The 23557-nt window shown below is 39.9% G+C and overlaps 1 protein-coding gene across 1 annotated transcript in view; it reads left to right on the forward strand.

Annotated features, from left to right (window-relative positions):
* LOC124618072 (tectonin beta-propeller repeat-containing protein) overlaps positions 1 to 23557 on the forward strand; it is a 209603-nt gene that overhangs the window by 39060 nt on the left and 146986 nt on the right. The window contains exons 6-7 of the mRNA XM_047145316.1: positions 5274 to 5494; positions 7262 to 7668. Coding sequence (XP_047001272.1) covers positions 5274 to 5494; positions 7262 to 7668 — 628 coding nt within the window. The remainder of the gene's footprint in view (positions 1 to 5273; positions 5495 to 7261; positions 7669 to 23557) is intronic.

The raw sequence follows: 23557 nt of genomic DNA on the forward strand, positions 1-23557 counted from the left end.
AGAAATGATAGATGAAACTGGGTTCCAGCTGCCAGAAGAAAATATTTTTCGTCCTCCCCTTCTTACTGAAGCCACCGAGAAAATAAAAAAATATTTAGAAATGTGAATCCAGGATCTGGACACACAAAACAATAAGTATAATTTTAAGTATTATGAAACAGGGAGTGTGAAGCAGGCAAGTGGAGCTCTTGGACACTTCATCGTTTTTTCCTGAACTTTTGTTTCAGTTCATGCTAATGAATGATTTCAGTAATGTTCAATAGATCTTTGGAGTCTGATTTGTTAAGTGTTAGGATAGAGACTGGATTTAATACACCAATTGATAGTGGGATTGTAATGTGACTTTAACAAAAGAAATTAGTTTTACTCATTAGTCATTTTGTATGACCATTTTATTTTGTATACAATAAAATTTTGATTTTATAACAATTTTTGAGCAATGTGTGTAACTCATTAAACACTTATGCTTTGGGTTACTGTAATAAATTTCATGAGCAGTGGATGGTTGGCCAGACTTAATTGTTGCATCCACGATATCTGCTTTAGTACAAACACTAGCACACAGCCAAGCTATTTACTAACATGATGGAACACTTTGCTGTGCAGCAACATCTCGTGGCAAACAAGTCAAAGATAAAGTCAAAGTCCAGCAAGGCGATCCTTGAAATATTTTAGTTGGAACAATGTCCACAGCTATGATAAACATCTTAAAAGAGTTTACAAGGTGTACAACTTTGCTTCCACCATTTTTTCCCCGACATTTGAGGCTTTAATGAAACAAATTGGTTACACATGTATCATTCAAAGTATTTTCTGTCACTGGCCACTACTTTCTCCCATCTTTCGAGCATTGTACAAATCTCACGTTGAAAAAATTATTCATCTTTTGAAGTGATCCATGAATCAATCCAATTTGTGACTCCTTCATGAGATTAGAAGTGTTGGTCAGGCAGGACCTACGACATTGATCTAAACAGGTGATAGTCGGAGGGGGCAATGTCTGGAGACTATGGCGGGTGGGGTAGGACTTCCCATTTTAACGTTTCCAAGTATGTTTTGATCTCTTTTGCAATGTGGACTGAGCGTTGTCGTGCTGCAAAATCGCTTTATCATGCCTCTCGCTGTATTGCAGCCGTTTGTCTTTTAATTCTCTGCTCAAGCATATTAATTGCTTTTGATAACGAGCACCTGTGATTGTTTCACTTGGTTTTAACACCTCATAGTACAAGTCGCTGAGCTGGTCCCACCAAATGCAGAGCATGATCTTGGAGCCGTGCATATTCGGTTTGGCCATCGACGTGGAAGCATGACTGGGATATCCCCATGATTTTTTGCATTTAGGGTTATCATAATGAAACCACTTTTTTGTCCCCAGCCACAATGTGATGCAGAAATCCCTTCCATTTTTGCCTCTGAAGCAACTGTTCACAAACACACAAACGTCGTTCAGTGCCCCTTGATTTCAGCTCACACAGGACCCAAGTTCCTTCTTTCTGAATCATGCCCTTAGCCTTAAGACATTTTGAACTGGCTTACTGTGTCACTCCCACTAATCATGCCAATTCTTTTTGAATTTGACGTGAGTCTTCACTCAGCAATGTCTCCAATTCTGCATTTTCGAAAACATTCTCTCATCTACCAGTATGCCAGTCTACGACATTAAAATCACTGTTCTTGAAGTGTTAAAACCACTCACAAAATGTTCTTTAACTAATAGCATCCGTACAATATGTACTTGAGAGCATTTGATGAGACTCAGCCGCTGTTTTCTTCATATTGAAACAAAAGAGTAACACCTCCCGCAAATGAAGAGAATTAGGCTCGTAAACTGACATTTTCAGTCAAGAACAACTCTATGATGCAGACACAAATTGACTAATGTTTGAATGAGGTTATGTTGACCGAGGTCCAAGCCGACTGCCTGATGTCTGCGATCTGTTTCTTTCGACCTCTACTTACCGTTGTCGTTACCTATCGGCAAACAGTGGAAGCAAAGTTGTACACCTTGTAGTTTTCTGCATTAGCTGCGTTCATATACATTTTATTTTTATTTTAAAGTTTTGAACATGGCTGCAAGATCAGCAACCATTTACAAAGTAAAATTAGCAGCAATAGCAGCCCTTGGTCACAAAAAAGGAGGCTTTTGACCCAGGTTTCGGCACTGCTATGAATACCTTCATCAGAAATAAAATTCTCAAATTGGCATGTCATGTATTAAACTAAAAATCAAGCGATAAAGCTTTAGTCACCAAATTTGTAAAACAGAATACATAAAAGGCAAGCCACTATGGGCTGCTCACATGCTTTGAGCTACAGTAGCATCAGACTGATATTACCCACCATATCTTCGTAGAGCGTGCAGTCCCACACTGCTGTAGGTGCAGCTATCATTCAACTGTCATTTGATTTTGTATAGATATGTAGCATTCAGGCCATTGCTAGTCAGGTAATGTATCAGTCCACTCAGTAGTGTAAGAAATTTCATTTGTAGCTTCTCCCTGAGCGTTAGGGAGAAACTCATATTTCTTCCTGTCTTTGCCTGGAGTGTCCCATGCATTTTGCCACAGTTGTAATATGTAATCCTGTGTTAACTTTTTAGATCTCGCTCCAGTGCTGAGCATCCTTCATACTTCCATTTGATTGTTGCCTTTCTTTAACTAGTAAAAGGCTCCCTACAAAGGCTTATCTACACTCCTTATTTCTGTGCACCTTTATAACTAGAACAAGAAAAGGGAGGAAGAGTGACATTGCAGCATAAAGTACTCTCTGCCACACACCATAGGTGGCTTGCAGAGTGTAGATGTAGATGTACATGTAAATGTAGATACAGGTAAATAGTAACCAGCTAGTAGCTTTAATCAGTCCTTTTTCAAAGTCTGGACTTTTCTTTTGTCTCCTGCGATTTGCATCTGATATCTCTCTTACTGCAATTTTGCTCTGATTGTTGCCAGCATCATATTTAAAGTACCAGGGAAGCAGGTTGCTAGCCTTACTTGCCCCGAGTCCCATTGGGTTTTACCCCTAACGGCTGAGGGACTAACCGGTGGATTTGGTAGTCTTTGCCGTATGGGCACAAAGGTGACCACGACTCAGAATATGTCCGAGATGCCCAGCCTTATTCCAAAGTAACTGGTATCCCGACTGTCGGGACCACTTACTTGGCCACTCATACGTTGCCCGTGGTTCATGAACTAGGACATGACTACAGGAACCCACACCATGAACCAGGTACTAGTAGATGGGAACAATGGCAGGAGGGTGTCCACAATGAGGAAATCAAAGAAAAACTGGGAATGAACTCTATAGATGTAGCAGTCAGGGCGAACAGGCTTAGATGGTGGGGTCATGTTACATGCATGGGAGAAGCAAGGTTACGCAAGAGACTCATGGATTCAGCAGTAGAGGGTAAGAGGAGTCGGGGCAGACCGAGGAGAAGGTACCTGGATTCGGTTAAGAATGATTTTGACGTAATAGGTTTAACATCAGAAGAGGCACCAATGTTAGCACTGAATAGGGGATCATGGAGGAACTGTATAAGGGGGGCTATGCTCCAGACTGAACGCTGAAAGGCATAATCAGTCTTAAATGATGATGATGATGATCTCTCTTACTTCAGGCAGTTAGTTTAATATTCAATCCTAGCTAGCAGAACAAAAGCAAAATTTCTTGTGTGTTCCTTTTGCCTTTTCTGCTGCCAGGCAGAGTTTTATGTAGTTCTGCTAATAATATTGCTCCCTGTTTCTTTGCAGAACTTGGTAATAATTTATTTTTCTGTGTATGAAAAAACTGATCATCTAATAGTAACAATGAAAACAATCAATTTTTGACATTATAATGTAATTGGATACATAAAAATTCTACTCACCAAGCAGCGGCAGAACACACACATGGAAGAGGGTTATAATTAGGCAAGGTTTTGGAGCCAGTGGCTCCTTCTTCCAGCAGAAGAGTTGAAAGTGAAGGAGGAGGGATGAAGGAAAAGGGCTGGAGAGATCTAGGAAAAGGGATTGATTTTGGAAAAATTACCCAGAACTGCAGGTCAGGAGAGACATACCATGCATGGAAATCAATACTAGAAAAGATATAGGTGCAAGATGTTGATTAATCTTGGTGATAAATATAAATAAATGAACGTTTTAGCACATGACGCCAACAAAGACTGACAAGGAGGATTGATGCACTTAGCTTTTCACTCTTATTAAGGTGTACATGATATTCAAATAGTACTCTCTGTCTTGCATATTATCCTGTCTTGCACCTTTAAGCTCTCAGGTTTTCAAATCTCATCCGGTGCAATCCGGAACAATCAGTGTTTCCTTCTCATCCCTTCTGGTAAGTCTCCCCTGGCTTTTCCGAAATCTATCCCTTTTCTTAGAACTCTCCAGTCCTTTTCCTTCACTCTCTTCCATCCCCTTCAACCCTTCTGCCAGAAGAAGGAGCCACTGGCTCCAAAAGGTTTCCTCATTATAACCTTCTTTTATATGCATTTTCTGCTGCCACTTGGTGAGTAGATTTTTTGTCTGTCAAATGATATTATATGGTCATGTAATTGGTTTCACATTGTTTAATATGTACATTATATTCAAGTATGCTCATAATAGAAAATGATTGTTTGGATACCATTTACATAGAAATTAACAATCAGAGGTTTTATCTAATATTTCATCTTATCTATTTTACATGTTACAGTTTCATACAAAAATTAAATCAGAATTTTGTTGTTTGATTTGTGGATCAAGTTGTGAATGACAATGACAGTTTTGTGCAACACTGAGATCTTGCTTTGAAACAGTTATTTGGTTATAAAACATCACTGAAAGAAAAAAAAAATATAAACTCATGTTAATTACAAATAAGTAACTAAACACTGTTTTAAAAAGTTACTGAATTTTAATACTCATTAACCAGCATGCATTTCAGAACCATTGCTCAATTGTCAGAAGACAATCTTAGTTTCTAATTTAGCAACTTTCATTTTGTGAAAGAAATATTTGTTGCTGTAATACTGATCTCTCCAGAAAGATAGACAGCACAAACATGAAGAAACCACCAAATTTGTCTCATCAGAAGAGAAGAATCATGCTAAATTATAAATCAGAATTTTCATCCAGTGTTGAACTAAAGTCTCTGAAATCTCTTGTGATTAATGATATTTAAATTTAGTGATAAGCTACAAAGTATTTGTTAGTTTATGGTTTGAACATATACATGAGTGTAATCTTTGTAAATGTAGTTATGTGCAACTTTCTTTAATAAATTCTAATAAATTGTAGGTGAATTCTGGATTGAAGTGGCTCCACCAGAGGAAGGGAAACTTTCTCAAGTGTCTGTTGGCACAAGTGCTGTTTGGGCTGTAACAAGAGATCATCGTGTTTGGTTTCGCAAAGGCATTAGAGGAGAAAGCTGTGGTGTGAGTGAAGAGGCAGCAACTGGGACTGGTTGGGTTGAGATGGTTGGCAACATGGCTCTAGTATCTGTTGCACCAAATGACCAGGTAAATTTCGTCATTGTGTGTGATTATTGTGGTTCACATGAGAGAGATTTTTTCTTTTTTTAATTAACAAAAATTTCTCATATGCTTGTTTCCTAAAGTTGTGAAATGACATTTAAAATAAAATGGTCACACATTAAAATCTTCAAAGGATGGTTCCTGTCTATAAAAGTTCATCATACATACTGAGTGAAGACTTATTTGCTATCAGCACACATTAAAAATTCATTGTTCAGACAGCATATTGACTATATTATTGTTATTGAAATTTTTAAATGGCCATAGTTTATGAAGGTCCAACATGGAGAAATATATCAACACATCAATTTCAGCTTTATTTTCCACGTGTTTCCCAAGCTTTTCATAAGTATTTGAAAAAAAACTATTGTAACCTAAATCCAAAATTTCATAACAAAATGAAATATTGTCACATTACTTGAGTCTGGCTTGCAGAAAACCAAGAGTACAATATGTACCATCAGTGAGAGACATTTTACTAGTGTAAACTATTTTGTATTTCTATATAAACTTTAAAACAACCATGTAATTGTAAAGGAGTTGACTCAACGTAAGGCACAAGCGCTGTTTTGTCAGTAGGTGCGCAAGCAAAAGATGCAGAGCGTGGCTAGCTTTTGAAATGCATTTCCCTTTCCTAGCTGTAGGAAAAATAAGCTCGCGTACGCGCGCCCACACACACACACACACACACACACACACACACACTCTCTCTCTCTCTCTCTCTCTCTCTCTCTCTCTCTCTGTCCTCAATCTACTGAGTATAGTGTAGGGACACAAGCATTTTGAAAGCTAGCTTCTACCTTTTGGTGAGTCATCTCCTTTATTCCCAAATAATTCATAATTTTCAACCAGAACTTTCAACCCATGTAATTGTAAAAATGATATGTTTATCACCTCTGCAAGATGCCAAGAGAATTTCTGCCTTTCCTGTTTTTACGATGAATATCCCTCCAGCACTTGTAACTCATCAAATCTAAAATAATAAAAGTATCTAATTTCATATAAAAAGTTCTTGTGTACACCTTACAACCCTCCCTGGAAATTTATTTAATAACCCAAATTTTCCCTAGCCTCTCTTTTTCATGCCTCTTACAAAAAATCTTAGTAAATGCAGTATACTGCAGTACAAGTAATGTAAAAATTTAAAATAAAAAGGAATAAAATTAATATTTGTACATAGATTTAAACCCATAACTGTCAGATTACCATTCTGTACTCTTTTCGCTGCTCTAACTGCTGTTGCAAGTCTAAGCTAATATAAATAGCTCATGCCTCACCCAGCCTGCACCTGCTGCTTTTTTATTTTTTTTTTCCGTCCTAAGTTCTTGTCCATCTGTAACTCCTACTTTTGTCATTTTCATTTCTAGGCAAATCCTACATATACCTTAAATTAGGACAAAATCAGTAATGATGTGTAAGTACGGGCACCTTATCAATCTGAAATCTAAGTAACTTGTGGGGTTTATATTCTTTATATTTTTTTGTCTCTATAGAAAATGACACAGGTCTTCTCTAATAATATTTGTGTGTAATCCATGGCAAAACAAAATTATCACCTTTGGAAAAAGTTTTTATTACAAATGATAAATGATTTAGGACACACACACACACACACACACACACACACACACACCTGTGCCACCTACATTGCACTGGCTGGCCACAAAACTAAGAATGGTAATGTATCATGGTCTGGAAAAGCTCACATTATACATTTTAGTTAATTATTTTTTCTTATGTCATTTCTGATAGGTATGGGCGGTAGGAAGTGAAGACAGAACAATTTATTTCCGCACTGGAGTGCTACCATCAGATCCGACTGGACGAAAATGGCGTGCTATACAAGCTCCAATGCAGATGAGTCGAACAAGCAGCAATGCTAGCCTTTGGTCAGGTGCAGGATCAAGCCATCGAAATAGTGTGTGTGGCAGTGTTACTGGAGCAGGAGGTGCCAAACAGCGTGTCCGCAGTTGGACTTCTCTGGCTCAGCGTCACAGCAGTTCTGATACTTGTGGTGTACTGCGGGAATGGGAAGAGACATCCCGTTCTGCACCTACTCCCACATCACTTAGGTTGCAGCAGCAACAACGTAGCTCAAATGGCGCCCCTTCTACAGCAACCACATCCCAGGATTCTATTAGTGAAGCTAGCCATCTCAGGTGAGAAAGCATGTATAAAACAGACTTCGTTTTTTCTTTATCAGTTTGGTGTATAGCTTTTTTGTGTGTTATATAAAAGTAATTGCATTGTGGTCAATAACAGATCGAATTACCGCATTTGTTTATCTACTTTTAGTAGTGCATTACAGGAATCAGTAAAAAAATCTCATTGCAGTATTTCTGTTATTGCAACTCAAAAGAATTTGTATAACCAGTCACTTTTGTTGTTGATAATGAAAGGAGTGAAAGTAACTATTCACCATATAATTGAGGTTGTGGAAACATTGCTCAACAATGTTCTGCTCTGGGATGACTGATACAGATAAAACACACACACACACACACACACACACACACACACACACACATACATACATTGTCGCAGCTTACCATATAGTCATTTAATTTTCCTACTCACACGGGACAATGTACCTGTGCTTGTGAAAGTGTGTTCTGTGCTAGTTAGCTGTGGAGGTGGAGGGGGACATTGTCCAAAAACTTTAACAATATTTTCATGCCTATTTACCACTCAATTATGCAGTGTATAGTTAACATTACTGCTTCCATTATTGGTATTCTACCCAGGATTAGCTATCATTGCCTTTACATGGAATTTCTGTCTGTTGTGTCCATCTGAAGAGGAAATTTCATCTAACATACCACTTCTTTCTCCCAAAATTTTTTCATCCTTTCACTGCTTGGCCTTATGTGGATTGGGTCAAAAATGAACTTGGTAGATAAAGTTATTCTGTGGGGATCTTGTGCCAATGGCCTTATCAAAGGCCTCCTGTGAGATCCCCAAAGTTAAGACTGCCGGGCTGATTGACCACCATCAAACTGTGGCCAAAAACAAGGTGGACCACCCAGTGACACAATATGCAGCAGAGCACAACATATGAGATTTCAGTGGCTGCTTCATAACCCGTGCCATCTGGACACTCCCAAGCACCACTAGCTTTCCTTAGTTGCACATATGAGGGCTATTCTTACAGCACATTCTTCACTCCAGTAACCTCCCGGTCCGAAACATAAGGTAACTCACTGCCCACCCCCACCCAATAGTGTATTTTTTTGTTTGTTTGTGCATGTGTGTGTGTGTGTGTGTGTGTGTGTGTGTGTGTGTGTGTTTCTTCTACAGCTTGAGAAAGAAATTTCATTCTGAAAGCTAGAAAAGCAAAACTGTACCTTTTGTTCATGCACCTGTTCTGTCTTTTGGTGAGTCATGTCATTGTTCCTAAATAATTCGTTATTTCTAACCAGAACTTTACATGCATTATTATAATCACAAGAACCAGTCATAGCAGTACAGTGTGCTCAACCTCTTGTCTAAAGCCCTCTCCCCTCCTGAATTATCTGTGTCCTTTAAGTGTCTCAGTATCAGCCCTAAACCTACAGTTGATCATGCTGTTATGGTGAAGGACCTACTTTCCTTCACATGTAATGTCAACTGGAAATATCACTTTCCAACCCAATCCCAAAACCTTTCCAACAGCAGATATGCCATTGAACCCTGCCTTGAACAGTTCTGACCATGATCCCAACTTGATCCACCACCACTATCTCAAAATCATCCCTTACAAGCCATCAAAGAACCAGCACTGTTTCACAACCCATCCTCAGGTCCCTACATCATGACCCTACCCTGTCCTCTGCAGAACTCCAGGTTCTACATTCCGTAAAAGCTGATGACTCCATCATTATCCTCCCAGTGGACAAAGGATCTATCACTATGGTACTTGACTGAAAGAAGTATGTTAGTGAAGGTCAACGGCACCTATCTGACACCTCTACATACAGTGTCTGCCATCAAGATCCCATCCGTGTGATCAAACTGACCTTCAGTCCCTCCTTAAAACCTCAGACCCCTCACAAGGACTAACACCTCAATCCATAGAACTTCTCACCCCATCCAAACTACACACCCCAATCTTTTATCTTCTTCCCAAGATCCACAAACCCAATCATCCTCACTGTCCTATAGTTGCTGGCTTCACAGCACCCACCAAATGAATATCTGCCTTAGTTGATCAGTACTAACAACCCATAGTACAGAGACTTCCCTCCTGTATCAAAGATAACAATGATTTAGGAGACAATCTGAGCAGCTGTGTTGTTTGCAGATGATGCTGTCATTTATTGTCTAGTAAAGTCGTGAGAAGATTAAAACAAATTACAAAATGCAGGTTTTATTTTGCAAATCCAGATTTCAACTAGTGCCTAGCCATTATCAATGCACTATTTTCTAGTCTCGATACATGTCAGTTCCCTGTTGTTCCTGTTTGGGTGTCAGTCACAGTTCTCTGAATTCAAAGAACTGTGACTGACACCCGAACAACAGGGAACTGACTAGAAAATAGTGCATTGATAATGGCTATGCACTAGCTGAAATCTGGATTTGCAAAATAAAACCTGCAAAAGAAAAAGGACGGCTGATTGCTGTGCTCTGTAATTTGTAAATAATATCACAGTCTCTGAGTGCACCTACTTTCCTAATGGAAGGTAACCTGATGAAATTGCAAAATTATTTAGAAAAGATATCTGTATGGTGCAAAAATTGGCAATTGACTCTAAATAACAAAAAGTGTGAGGTCACCCACCTGAGTGCTAAAAGGAATCCATTAAACTTCAATTACTCAATATGTCAGTCAAATATAAAGGCTGTAATCTCAACTAAATACCTAGCAATTACAATTATGGACAACTTAAATTGGAAGGAACACACAGAAAATGTTGTGGGGAAGGCTAACCAAAGACTGCATTTTATTGGCAGGACACTTGGAAAATGTGACAGATCTACTAGAGAGACCACCTACACTACACTTGTCCATCCTCTTTTAGAATACTGCTGTGCGATGTGGGATCTTTACCAGATAGGACTGATGAAGGACATCGAGAAAGTTCAAAGAAGGGCAGCATGTTTTGTATTATTGCGAAATAGGGGAGAGAGTGTCACTGGAATGATGCAGGATTTGGGGTGGACATCATTAAAACAAAGGAGTTTTCCGTTGCAGTAGAATATTCTCACAAAATTTCAATCACCAACTTTCTCCTCCGAATGTGAAAATATTTTGTTGAGCCGACCTACATTGGGAGAAATGATCATCATAATAAAATAAGGGAATCGGAGCTCGCACTGAAAGATATAGGTGTTCATTTTTTCCTCACACTGTACGAGGATGTAATAATAGATAATTATTGTGAAGGTGGTTAGATGACCACTCCGTCAGACGCTTAAATGTGATTTGCAGAGTGTCCATGTAGATGCAGATGTAGACACTTCCTAAATTGTCTTAAATCTGTGTCTGTCCCACTCCCACCACACACTTTGCTTGTCACCATTGATGCCAACATCCCCCACGTACATGATCTGTCTGCTGCTGAACATTTCATCGGCCAGGACCCACTTGATTCCAAACCTGTGACATCCTTCCTACTCACCTTAACCAAAATTATGCTTACCAACAACTACCCACCTATGAGGGGCAGACATACAACCAGATCAGGGGTACGGCCATGGGAACCAGGATGGTTCCTTCCTGTGGCAACCTTTTCATGGGTTGCTAGGAGGGGGCTTTCCTGGGATCCATAAGTCTTCAGCCCCTGAATTGGTTTAGATATCTTTACCATATGGACTCATAATGAGGCCGACCTGTTAAAATTCCTGGAATCTCTAAATACCTTCTCTCAGTTATATTTCACACAGTCCTATTCCAAATCTTGTGCCACTTTCCTTGATGTCGATTTCATCCAAACCAAAGGCGAGCTACACACTACTGTCCACATTAAACCTACTAACAAACAACAGAACTTACATTTTGGCAGTTGCCATCCTTTCCATGTCAAACGTTCCCTCCCATATAGCCTTGGCATCCAAGGCAAACACATTTGTTCGTATGCAGGCTCTTTGCAGCAATATACCACCATTCTCACCTCAGCATTCACTGGATGCAATTACCCCACCAACCTAGTTCCAAAGCAGGTTCCAAAGCCATCACATCCAATCCTGGTACTGCTGATACCCCCAAAAAACAACTTCAAAGTATACCACTGGTGACTCAGTGTTATCCTGGACTGGAATGTATTAATCAGCTACTTCAACTAGGCCATGATTTCCTAAAATCACACTCCGGAGTGATATCTATTCTGTCTGAGATTTTGCCCTCACACTTAGAATAGCTTTTCTCAACCTCCCAATCTCCACAATATTCTTCTCAGACCCTATGCTCCTTCTGCACTGATCCCCCTTCCCTGTGGCTCCTACCCCTGTGACTGTCCCCACTGTAAGACTTCCCCTATACACCCTCCTAACAACTCCTGTACTAGCCCTGTAAATGGCAAAACATATACTATCAAAGGGAGAGCCACCTGTGAAACAACATGTCATATACCCGCTGTTGCGTAAATACTTTTTGGCCTTTTACATCAAAGTGACTACCACCAAATCATCAGTTAGGATGACAGAGGATGTATACTGGGAACATGCAATATCCTGTTGCAGAGCATGCTCTACATGACAGTTGTGACCTCAGTGCCTGTTTCATCACACCTGTCATTTGGGTTCTTCCCCCAGACACAAGTTTCTTAGACCTCAGGAGGTGGGCACTATCACTATAACATGTCCTTGGTTCTTGCCACTCACCTGGCCTTAATTTACATTAATTTCTTCCATCTCAGCATTTCTTCACAGTAACTACTCCTTTTGTCACTCTGTTTTAGTTTTCTACATCCTTCTTTTCTTACATGTCTGTTTTTCACCATCCCCCTCCCACCTCTATTATGCACAATGCACTTAGCTTTTCACTCTACACTTTTATTAACTTGCGCATAATGTTTAAGCAGTAATCTCTGTCTTGCATATTACCCTGTGTTACACCTGTAAGCTCTCTGGTTTTCAAATCTCACGTGGTGCAGTCCCCAACAATCAGTCCTTCTCCTTCACCCAACTTCCTTTCTCTTCCACCATTCTGCCTGAAGAAGGAGCCACTGACTCTGGAAGCTTTCCCAATTATAATCTTCTTTTGTGTGTGTGTTCCGCTGCTGCTTGGTAGTAGATCTTTTTATCTATCCAATTACATTATTTTTTAAAAAATTGATTGTTTTCGTTTTTATGTTTAAGGAGTTGGGCTTTCTGGCTACTGCTTCACAGTACATTTATTTCCTTAGAAAGTTTGTTGTAAATCTATTACATGCAATCTTGAACCTCCATAGTTGGAGTGTGGTGTGAGACCTCACTCAACGTGCACCCCAATGGTATCCCTGGGTTGAGTTTATTATAGGTTGGAACAAAATCCACTGCAGTTCAAAAGGAACAATGATATGCATAATTACAATACCAGAAGGAAAAATGACATTCAACAGTCTATGTTAAGGTTGTATTTAGCCCAGCAAGGGGTGTGCAATGCTCCAAGTAAAATTTTTGATCAGTTACACAGTGATACAAAAGTCATGCAGACAGCAAAATAAAATTTTGAAAACAAACTGAAAAAAATTTCTACTTGACAACTCCCCCTATTTTGTTGAAGAATTTTTGGTATTGTAATGTGTAGAAGGTGGTGGGTAGAAATTACTAACTCCCATGTGTGTATTTAATAATAACAATAATAATAATAAAACTTATAGATGTTCAGTATGTAAGTATACTTACAAAATTAATTTGTGATGTGAATGTAAAATCACTCATTCCACATCATTATGATACATCTTGCATATGACCCAAGGAACATAAAACTAACTAACTAGCTTCTAAAATGACTGGTGGTGTGCTGAATATAGCACTGTAATGTTACAATAAGATGGAACAGTTGACCATTTTTATCTCCAGGGGGCAAAACTGCAAGTACTGCATATAGACACAAATTAAAGTAGAATAAACTATCCTAGCTTTTGTAACTGTTAACTCCTTTGGGGAAGACAGAGGGAGTAGACTGAGGAAGTTTGGAAAGGTTGGAAAGGAGGGGCAGGGCACTCAGACCCCGGATTGGGAGGGATCCTATCTGCTGTGATGAGGAGATACAACTAAGATGACTATTGACATTGACTATTACAAACTGAGATAATGTACTGGTAAGACACTGAAATCGCATTCAAGAGGACAGCAGTTTCAATCCTCAAGTGACTGTCCAGATTTATATTTCCCATGGGTGCCTTAAACTGATCCAGACTAATACCACAGTAGTTCCTTTGAAAAGGACTTTGCTGATTTCTTTCCCCAATCCAAACTTGTAATCCATCTATAATGACCTCCTCACTGACAGGATGTAAACTCTTAATCTTCGACATCCTTCAGTGTTCCCTTAATGTATAACAGATTGAGTTGGTGCAACAACAAAACCACTGAACCCACATTTGGTAGGAGTAAGATTCAAAATCTTGTGTGACCACACAGATTGAGGTTTTCTGTGACTGCTGAAATGCCCAACTGGATGCTTTGAAAAACCACAATCAGCTGTTAGTGCTCAATCCAAGCTTCTTTTCCATCTCTCAAAGCCATTTTGGCAATGGAATGTTAAAACCGTATTTTTCTTTCCTCTTTTTTAAGTTTAATTTGAAAACAGGATGTTTGCATACCTATAAATGGCAACTTTTTGGTAACCAGCTAATCATTATTAGTTCACATTTTGTAGTTAAATTCTCAAGTGATCATTACTCACTACTTAGTTCCTTAGGTTTTCTCTGTGTGTTTGATAGAAGGTACAGTATTATGTCCCTCACTGTTGTGTGTAATGACAGTCGAATACCTGACGAAGGCCGTGGTTCAGTTGGTCTGATCTGGGATGGGGCTCCTTTCTGGCTGATTCTTTTGGGTGGTGGGAGGATTAGGGATGTGGGAGGATATGGTGCTGGAAATCTGTTTGAGGACTAGGTGTGACGGATAGAGCCTTCCTGGAGAGGCCTCTGTGAGATCTTCAGCATATTGGGAAAGGAAATTCCGACGAAGGGATCGCAGCTGTCAAAACACAGGTAATGCTGATGGTGTCAGTGGGCTGATATGGATAGAGGTATGATAGAGGTATGGATGGAGTGGTCAGTGGTGGGAGATCACTGAAACATAAAAACTCCCTTCTCTGGATCTCACCCTCCTTTCACAACGAGCTTCAAATTTTCAGGTACCACCAGTCCATTCCTCACAAAACAGAACTCCTGAACTGCAGTCTCGTCATTTTGTGTTGCCCCCTTTACTCCTTTATTATTTATAAAGAAAGAGAACAGTCTATTCTATGCCAAGAGTTGACTGAGAGAAACCTTTGTGGAAGATGAATGGTAATTTGTTGAATGATAATAAAGAGCTAATCTCCAAAAGAAATTCTCAGCAATGTTTGGGCCACTAAAAAAAAGTTTCTATTGATTTTGTGCACTAATTTGTTAGTGTGGTGACTTGAGTGGACCACTTTACACCAGAAATTAAGCAGTAATGAAATGAGTAGGAGGAAACTGGTTGCTTTTCACCAAAAATGCCAAGTTGTTTTCGTCTTCCACAAAGACTTCCACTAGTGTTTCTTGACTTTAAGAGGATTGTTATTATTGATTTCCATGGAAAGAGTTTCACTACGATTGATGAATTTTACGCAAGTGCTCCACAGCAGAAAAATGGATAAAACACACCAGAAGGGGTCCGGATTCAAATTACAGTGAAATTACAGTGAAAGTTCCAGTGCCTAGAAGCCAATTACAAATAAAGCTTCGCTCAAGCAGAACTCGACTTGCTCTTTACTTGCACGATATCCTGCAATGTGAAGGGCATCAGGCAGATTAAGTATTCCTAGATTTACAGGAAACGTATGACTCAGTGCCACACAGCATACTGTTAACAAAGGCCTGAGTATACAAAAAAGGATATCACAAGGGGAGACCACGATGTTGGGATCATGGATTTACTTAAAGTTTGTACATCTATATATGGCTATTAAAACAACATAATGTGCATGTAGTAATGTACAGGACTGTGGCAATTCAGAGTTAAATGCAAGATAAGTTTTACGCGTCCATTATGTAACTGAACAATGGAAAATCCAGGATGGAATGTAACAATATTATGAAAAGGAAAGTTGCTGCTCACCGTATAGTGGAGATGCTGAGTTGCAGATAGGCACAACAAAAATACTGTCATAAAATGTGCTTTCGGCCAACAAGGCCTTTGTCGAGGATAGAAAAATACCCCCCATCTCCTCTCCCCTGTCCTCTGTCTAACCTCCCAAACGCACATAGCTGCCCTAACCTCTTTCCATCTTCTCCCTGTGCGCTCCCCAGCAGCACTTCACTGTCCCTCACTTCTACTCTACTATCCCTCCCCCTACCAGTCCACCCGCTCCAGCCTCCTCCTTACTGCCACCCAGTCACTTCATTTATATGACATTTGAGAGGTAATACAATGGAAAAAAAATACATGTGCATTTTCTTTAAGTTGTCGTGAATTTCATATGTTATTTGTCTATTTAATATTTGATTGACTGATCTGGCCTTGTAACATTAACCAACACGGCCTTGCTCTGCTACTACTCTGAACGGCTGAAAGCAAGATGAAACTACAGCCATAATTTTTCCTGAGGGCATGCAGCTTTACTGTATGGTTAAATGATGATGGCATCGTCTTGGGTAAAATATTCCAGAGGTAAAATAGTCCCCCATTTGGATCTCCGGGCGGGGTCTACTGAGGATGATGTCGTTATCAGGAGAAAGAAAACTGGCGTTCTATGGATCGGAGCATGAAATGTCAGATCCCTTAATCGGGCAGGTAGGTTAGAAAATTTAAAAAGGGAAATGGATAGGTTGAAGTTAGATGTAGTGGGAAATAGTGAAGTTTGGTGGCAGGAGAAACAAGACTTCTGGTCAGGTGAATTCAGGGTTATAAATACAAAATAAATTAGGATAATGCTGGAGTAAGTTTAATGTTGTTGTTGTTGTTGTTGTGGTCTTCAGTCCTGAGACTGGTTTGATGCAGCTCTCCATGCTACTCTATCCTGTGCAAGATTCTTCATCTCCCAGTACCTACTGCAACCTACATCCTTCTGAATCTGCTTAGTGTATTCATCTCTTGGTCTCCCTCTATGATTTTTACCCTCCACGCTGCCCTCCAATACTAAATGGGTGATTCCTTGATGCCTCGGAACATGTCCTACCAACCGATCCCTTCTTCTAGTCAAGTTGTGCCACAAACTTCTCTTCTCCCCAATCCTATTCAGTACCTCCTCATTAGTTATGTGATCTACCCATCTAACCTTCAGCATTCTTCTGTAGCACCACATTTCAAAAGCTTCTATTCTCTTCTTGTCCAAACTATTTATTGTCCATGTTTCACATCCATGCAAATACTTTCAGAAACGACTTCCTGACACTTAAATCTATACTCGATGTTAACAAATTTCTCTTGTTCAGAAACGCTTTCCTTGCCATTGCCAGTCTACATTTTATATCCTCTCTACTTCGACCATCATCACTTATTTTGCTCCCCAAATAGCAAAACTCCTTTACTACTTTAAGTGTCTCATTTCCTAATCTAATTCCCTCAGCATCACCTGACTTAATTCGACTACATTCCATTATCCTCATTTTGCTTTTTTTGATGTTCATCTTATATCCTCCCTTCAAGACACTATCCATTCCATTCAACTGCTCCTCCAAGTCCTTTGCTGTGTCTGACAGAATTACAATGTCATCAGCGAACCTCGAAGTTTTTATTTCTTCTCCATGGATTTTAATACCTACTCCGAATTTTTCTCTTGTTTCCTTCACTGCTTGCTCAATATACAGATTAAATAACATCGGGGATAGGCTACAACCCTGTCTCACTCCTTTCCCAACCACTGCTTCCCTCTCATGCCCCTTGACTCTTATAACTGCCATCTGGTTTCTGTACAAATTGTAAATAGCCTTTCGCTCCCTGTATTTTACCCCTGCCATCTTTAGAATTTGAAAGAGAGTATTCCTGTCAACATTGTCGAAAGCTTTCTCTAAGTCTACAAATGCTAGAAACGTAGGTTTGCCCTTCCTTAATCTAGCTTCTAAGATGAGTCGTAGGGTCAGTATTGCCTCACGTGTTCCAACATTTCTACGGAATCCAAACTGATCTTCCCCGAGGTCGGCTTCTACTAGTTTTTCCATTCTTCTGTAAAGAATTTGCGTTAGTATTTTGCAGCTGTGACTTATTAAACTGATAGTTTGGTAAGTTTCACATCTGTCAACACCCTGCTTTCTTTGGGATTGGCATTATTATATTCTTCTTGAAGTCTGTGGGTATTTCGGCTGTTTCATACATCTTGCTCACCAGATGGTAGAGTTTTGTCAGGACTGGCTCTCCCAAGGCAGTCAGTAGTTCCAGTGGAATGTTGTCTACTCCGGGGGCCTTGTTTCGACTCAGGTCTTTCAGTGCTCTGTTAAACTCTTCACACAGTATCGTATCTCCCATTTCATCTTCATCTACATCCTCTTCCGTTTTCATAATATGTCAATTGTTCCCTTATGCTCTCCCTGAAACTCTGTACAACCTCTGGTTCTTTCAGTTTATCCAGGTGCCATCTCCTTAAATTCCCACCTTTTTGCGGTTTCTTCAGTTTTAATCGACAGGTCATAACCAATAGATTGTGGTCAGAGTCCACATCTGCCTCTGGAAATGTCCTACAATTTAAAACGTGGTTCCTAAATCTCTGTCTTACCATTATATAATCTATCTGAAACCTGTCAGTATCTCCAGGCTTCTTACATGTATACAGCCTTCTTTTATGATTCTTGAACCAAGTGTTGGCTATTATTAATTTGTGCTCTGTGCAAAATTCTACCAGGCAGCTTCCTCTTTCATTTCTTAGCCCCAGTCCATATTTACCTACTATGTTTCCTTCTCTCCCTTTTCCTACTACCGAACTCCAGTCACCCATGACTATTAAATTTTCGTCTCCCTTCGCTATCTGAATAATTTCTTTGATTTCATCATACATTTCTTCAATTTCCTCGTCATCTGCAGAGCTAGTTGGCATATAAACTTGTACTACTGAAGTAGGCATGGGCTTCCTGTCTATCTTTGCCACAATAATGCGTTCACTATGCTGTTCGTAGTAGCTTACCCGCATTCCTATTTTTTTATTCATTATTAAACCTACTCCTGCATTACCCCTATTTGATTTTGTATTTATAATCCTGTATTCACCTGACCAAAAGTCTTGTTCCTCCTGCCACTGAACTTCATTAATTCCCACTATATCTAACTTTAACCTATCCATTTCCCTTTTTAAATTTTCTAACCTACCTGCCCGATTAAGGGATCTGACATTCCACGCTCCGATCCGTAAAACGCCAGTTTTCTTTCTCCTGACAACGACATCCTCTTGAGTAGTCCCTGCCCAGAGATCCGAATGGGGGACTATTTTACCTCCGGAATATTTTACCCAAGAGGACACCATCATCATTTAACCATACAGTAAAGCTGCATGCCCTCGGGAAAAATTACGGTCGTAGTTTCCCCTTGCTTTCAGCCGTTTGCAGTACCAGCACAGCAAGGCCATTTTGGTTAGTGTTACAAGGCCAGATCAGTCAATCATCCAGACTGTTGCCCCTGCAACTACTGAAAAGGCTGCTGTCCCTCTTCAGGAACCATGCGTTTGTCTGGCATCTCAACAGATACCCCTCCGTTGTGGTTGCACCTACGGGACGGCTATCTGTATCGCTGAGGCATGCAAGCCTCCCCACCAACGGCAAGTTCCATGGTCACGGGGACGGGGGCGGGTCAGCTAGTACAAACAGCATAGTGAACACATTATTGTAGCCAAATAGACACGTAGCCCTTGCCAACCTCAGTAGTACAAGTTTATATGCCAACTAGCTCCGCAGATGACAAAGAGATGGAAGAAATGTATGATGGGCTATAAGAAATTATTCAGATAGTGTAGGGAGACAAAAATTTAATAGTCATGGGGCACATGGGGGACTGGAATTTGATAGTAGGAAGAGGAAGAAAAGGAAAAGTAATAGATGAATATGGACTGGGGGGTAAGGAATGAAAAAGGAAGCCGCCTGGTAGAATAGTGCCCAGAGCATAACTTAATCATACGTAACACTTGGTTTAAGAATCACAAAAGAAGGTTGTATATATGGAAGAGGCTTGGAGACACTGGAAGGTTTCAGTTAGATTATATAATGGTAAGACAGAGATGTAGGAATGAGGTTTTAAATTGTAAGACACTTCCAGGTGTAGATGTGGACTCTGACCACAATCTTTTGGTTATGAACTGTAGATTAAAACTGGAGAAACTGCAAAAATGTGGGAATTTAAGGAGATGTGACCTGGATAGACTGAAAGAACCAGAGGTTGTAGAGACTTTCAGAGAGAGCATTAGGGAACAATTGACAGGAACAGGAAAAAGAAATAACAGTAGAAGAAGAATGGGTAGCCTTGGGAGATGAAATAGTGAAGGCAGCAGAGGATCAAGTAGGTAAAAAGATGAGGGCTAGTAGAAATCCTTGAGTAACAGAACAGATATTGATTTTAATTGATGAAAGGAGAAAATACAAAAATTCAGTAAATGAATCGGGCAAAAAGGAATAAAAGTGCCTAAAAAATGAGATCGATAGGAAGTGCAAAGTGGTTAAGCAGGAATGGCTAGAGGACAAATGTAGATGAAGATGTAGATGTAAGGATGTAGAGGCATATATCACTAGGGGTAAGATAGATACTGCCTACAGGAAAATTAGAGAGACCTTTGGGGAAAAGAGAAACACTTGTATGATTATCAAGAGCTCAGATGGAAACTCAATTCTAAGCAAGGAAGGGAAAGCAGAAAGGTGGAAGGAGTATATAGAGGGTCTATACAAGGGAAATGTACTTGAGTGCAATATCATGTAAATGGAAGAGGGCGTAGATGAAGATGAAATGGGAGATATGATACTGCGTGAAGAATTTGACAGAGCACTGAAAGACCTAGGTCGAAACAAGGCCCCTGGAGTAGGCAACATTCCATTAGAACTATTGATAGCCTTGGGAGAGCCAACCCTGACAAAACTCTACCATCTGCTGTGCAAGATGTATGAGACAGGCAAAATACCCTCAGACTTCAAGAAGAATATAATAATTCCAATCCCAAAGAAAGCAGGTGTTGACAGGTGTGAAAATTACTGAAGTATTAGCTTAATAAGTCACGGCTGCAAAATACTGACGTGATTTCTTCACAGACAAATAAAAAAACTGGTAGAAGACGATCTTGGGGAAGATCAGTTTGGATTCCGCAGAAATGTTGGAGCACGTTAGGCAATACTGTCACTACGACTTATCTTAGAAGCTAGATTAAGGAAGGGCAAACCTACGTTTCTAGCATTTGTAGACTTAGAGAAAGCTTTTGACAATGTTGACTGGAATACTCTCTTTCAAATTCTGAAGATGGCAGGTGTCAAATACAGGGAGCAAAAGGCTATTCACAATTTTTACAGAAACCAAATGGCAGTTATAAGAATCGATGAGCGTGAAAGGGAAGCAGTGGTTGGGAAGGGAGTGAGACAGGGTTGTAGCCTATCCCCAATGTTATTCAGTCTGTATATTGAACAAGCATTAAAGGAAACAAAAGAAGAATTTGCAGTAGGAATTAAAATCCATGGAGAAGACATAAAAACTTTGAGGTTTGCTGATGACATTGTAATTCTGTCAGAGACAGGAAAGGACCTGGAAGAGCATTTGAATGGAATGGACAGTATATTGAAAGGAGGATATAAGATGAACATCATCAAAAGCAAAACGAGGATAATGGAATGTAGTCTTATTAAATGAGGCGATGCTGAGGGAATTAGATTAGGAAATGAGACACTTAAAGTAATAGATGTGTTTCGCTGTGTGGGGAGCATAAGAACTGATGGGGGTCGGAGTAGAAAGGGTATAAAATGTAGGCTGGAAATGTCAAGGAAAGTGTTTCGGAAGAAGAGAAATTTGCTAACATCAAATATAGATTTAAGTGTCAGGAAATCTTTTTTAAATGTACAGGGTGCATCAAAAAAATGTATACACACTTTGAAGCGTCATAGAAAATTTATTTCCCGTTCTACAATGTTAAATTTCTGGAAATGGAAAGCTTAAAGTCCGATTGGAAAAATAAATGTACTTTGCAAATGTGATTATGTTGAAACTGGTGGCCTTCAGCATCAATACATTTCTGAGTACGAGTCACCACTGATTCCGTACGTTATTTCCAAAGTGTCCAATGAGATTTTTGCTCACACCGCCTCAATCTCATTCCAAAGTGTGTCCAGGTTACTTGGTTTACATTTGTACACCTCATCTTTTACTCTGCCCTGTAAGAAGAAATGCAGCGGCGGGAGGTCTGGAGAGCATGCAGGAAACTCGGTTGGTCCCCTGCGTCCTATCCACTGGCCTGGCACATTGTGATCCAGGTATGCTCATATGTCCCTATGATAGTGCGGCAGGGCGCCATTTTGTTGGAAATAAAACTCATCATTACCGTATAGTGTACGAATGGCAGGGAATACGGAGTCAGCAAGCATTGTTAGGTACGTTTCTCCAATAACAGTACCTTCAAAGCGGAAAGGCCCAGTGAGTCCCCTTGCAGACAAATCACACCACACATTTACACCTGGCAAATTCTCAGCCTTTTCAACTGTAATGTGAGGATTATCTTCAACCCAGTACACACAATTGTGCCTCTTGACAGTTCCATTGAGTTTGAATTGGGCTTCATCCGACCAAACTATGCTACCCAGAAATCCCGGTTAATGTCTCACCATCTCCTGAACCCATTCACAAAATTCTAACCTTCGATCTGGATCATCGTCGCTTAGCTGTTGCACCAGCCTTGGAATGTACACACGAAACTTGCCTTTCTTCAGAATGCATAGCACACTACTTGCACTTACATTACTCTCACTTGCTGCTTGCCCTGAAGATTTTTGAGGCAAAGGCTGAAACAGTTCCAAGACCACAGTTGTGGAATCATCACTTGTAGCTGTACGAGGTCACCCTGATCGACCTTTATGCACATCACACACTTTTCCATGAATTTCGAATTTGTCTCGTAGACGTGTAATTGTTAACCTTGAAAGTGGTTCTGTACCGTACTCACTTCTCCACTGTCTTCGAACCGCAGCTACATTCTCAAACTTCCAGTACCACTTAATTATCTGCTTCCGCACTTCAAAGCTCAAACGCATGTCCACCATGTTGCAGTTACTTCCTTGCCAATGCTGCCACCTGTTGAAGAAACGTAACATTACTTTCTCACAGATATTGAACCTTGTAGAACGAGCTATGACAGTTCAAATTGTGTATACATTTTTTTTGATGCACCCAGTATTTGTATGGAGTGTAGGCATGTATGGATGTGAAACATGGACAATAAATAGTTTAGGCAAGAAGAGAATAGAAGCTTTCAAAATGTGGCCCTACAGAAGAATGCTGTTCTGTGCTTGGAAAGCCCAAGCCAAACCTCAATAAATAGTGATATGAATGACATTATTCACAATCAGTAATATAATAATTCACAATATACCAGCCCACAAGAGTAATGTACAGTTACTTGTAGGATGCTCTTTCGACACCACGTGTTGCAGGATGGTATTTGTCATACAGAGATGAAAAACATAAATTCAAACTTTATGCAAACACACATGCTTTTTTTCATTATATTATCTCTTGAATGCCATATAAATTAAATAATATGACCAGTGATGGAAAAAAAGAAAATTGAAATTTAAGTCTGAGCACAAATTGAACCATCACCTCATACATGTTCGTTTCATGTAGATCACGTAACTAAAGAGGAGGTAATGAATAGAATTGGGGAGGAGAGGAATTTGTGGTACAACTTGACTAGAAGGAGGGATCAGTTGGTAGGACGTGTTCTGAGGCAACAAGGGATCACCAATTTAGTATTGGAGGACAGCATGGAATGTAAAAATCGTAGAG

The sequence above is a fragment of the Schistocerca americana genome, chromosome 1 (genome assembly GCF_021461395.2).
Source record: "Schistocerca americana isolate TAMUIC-IGC-003095 chromosome 1, iqSchAmer2.1, whole genome shotgun sequence".
In the NCBI taxonomy this organism is placed as follows: Eukaryota; Metazoa; Arthropoda; class Insecta; order Orthoptera; family Acrididae; genus Schistocerca; species Schistocerca americana.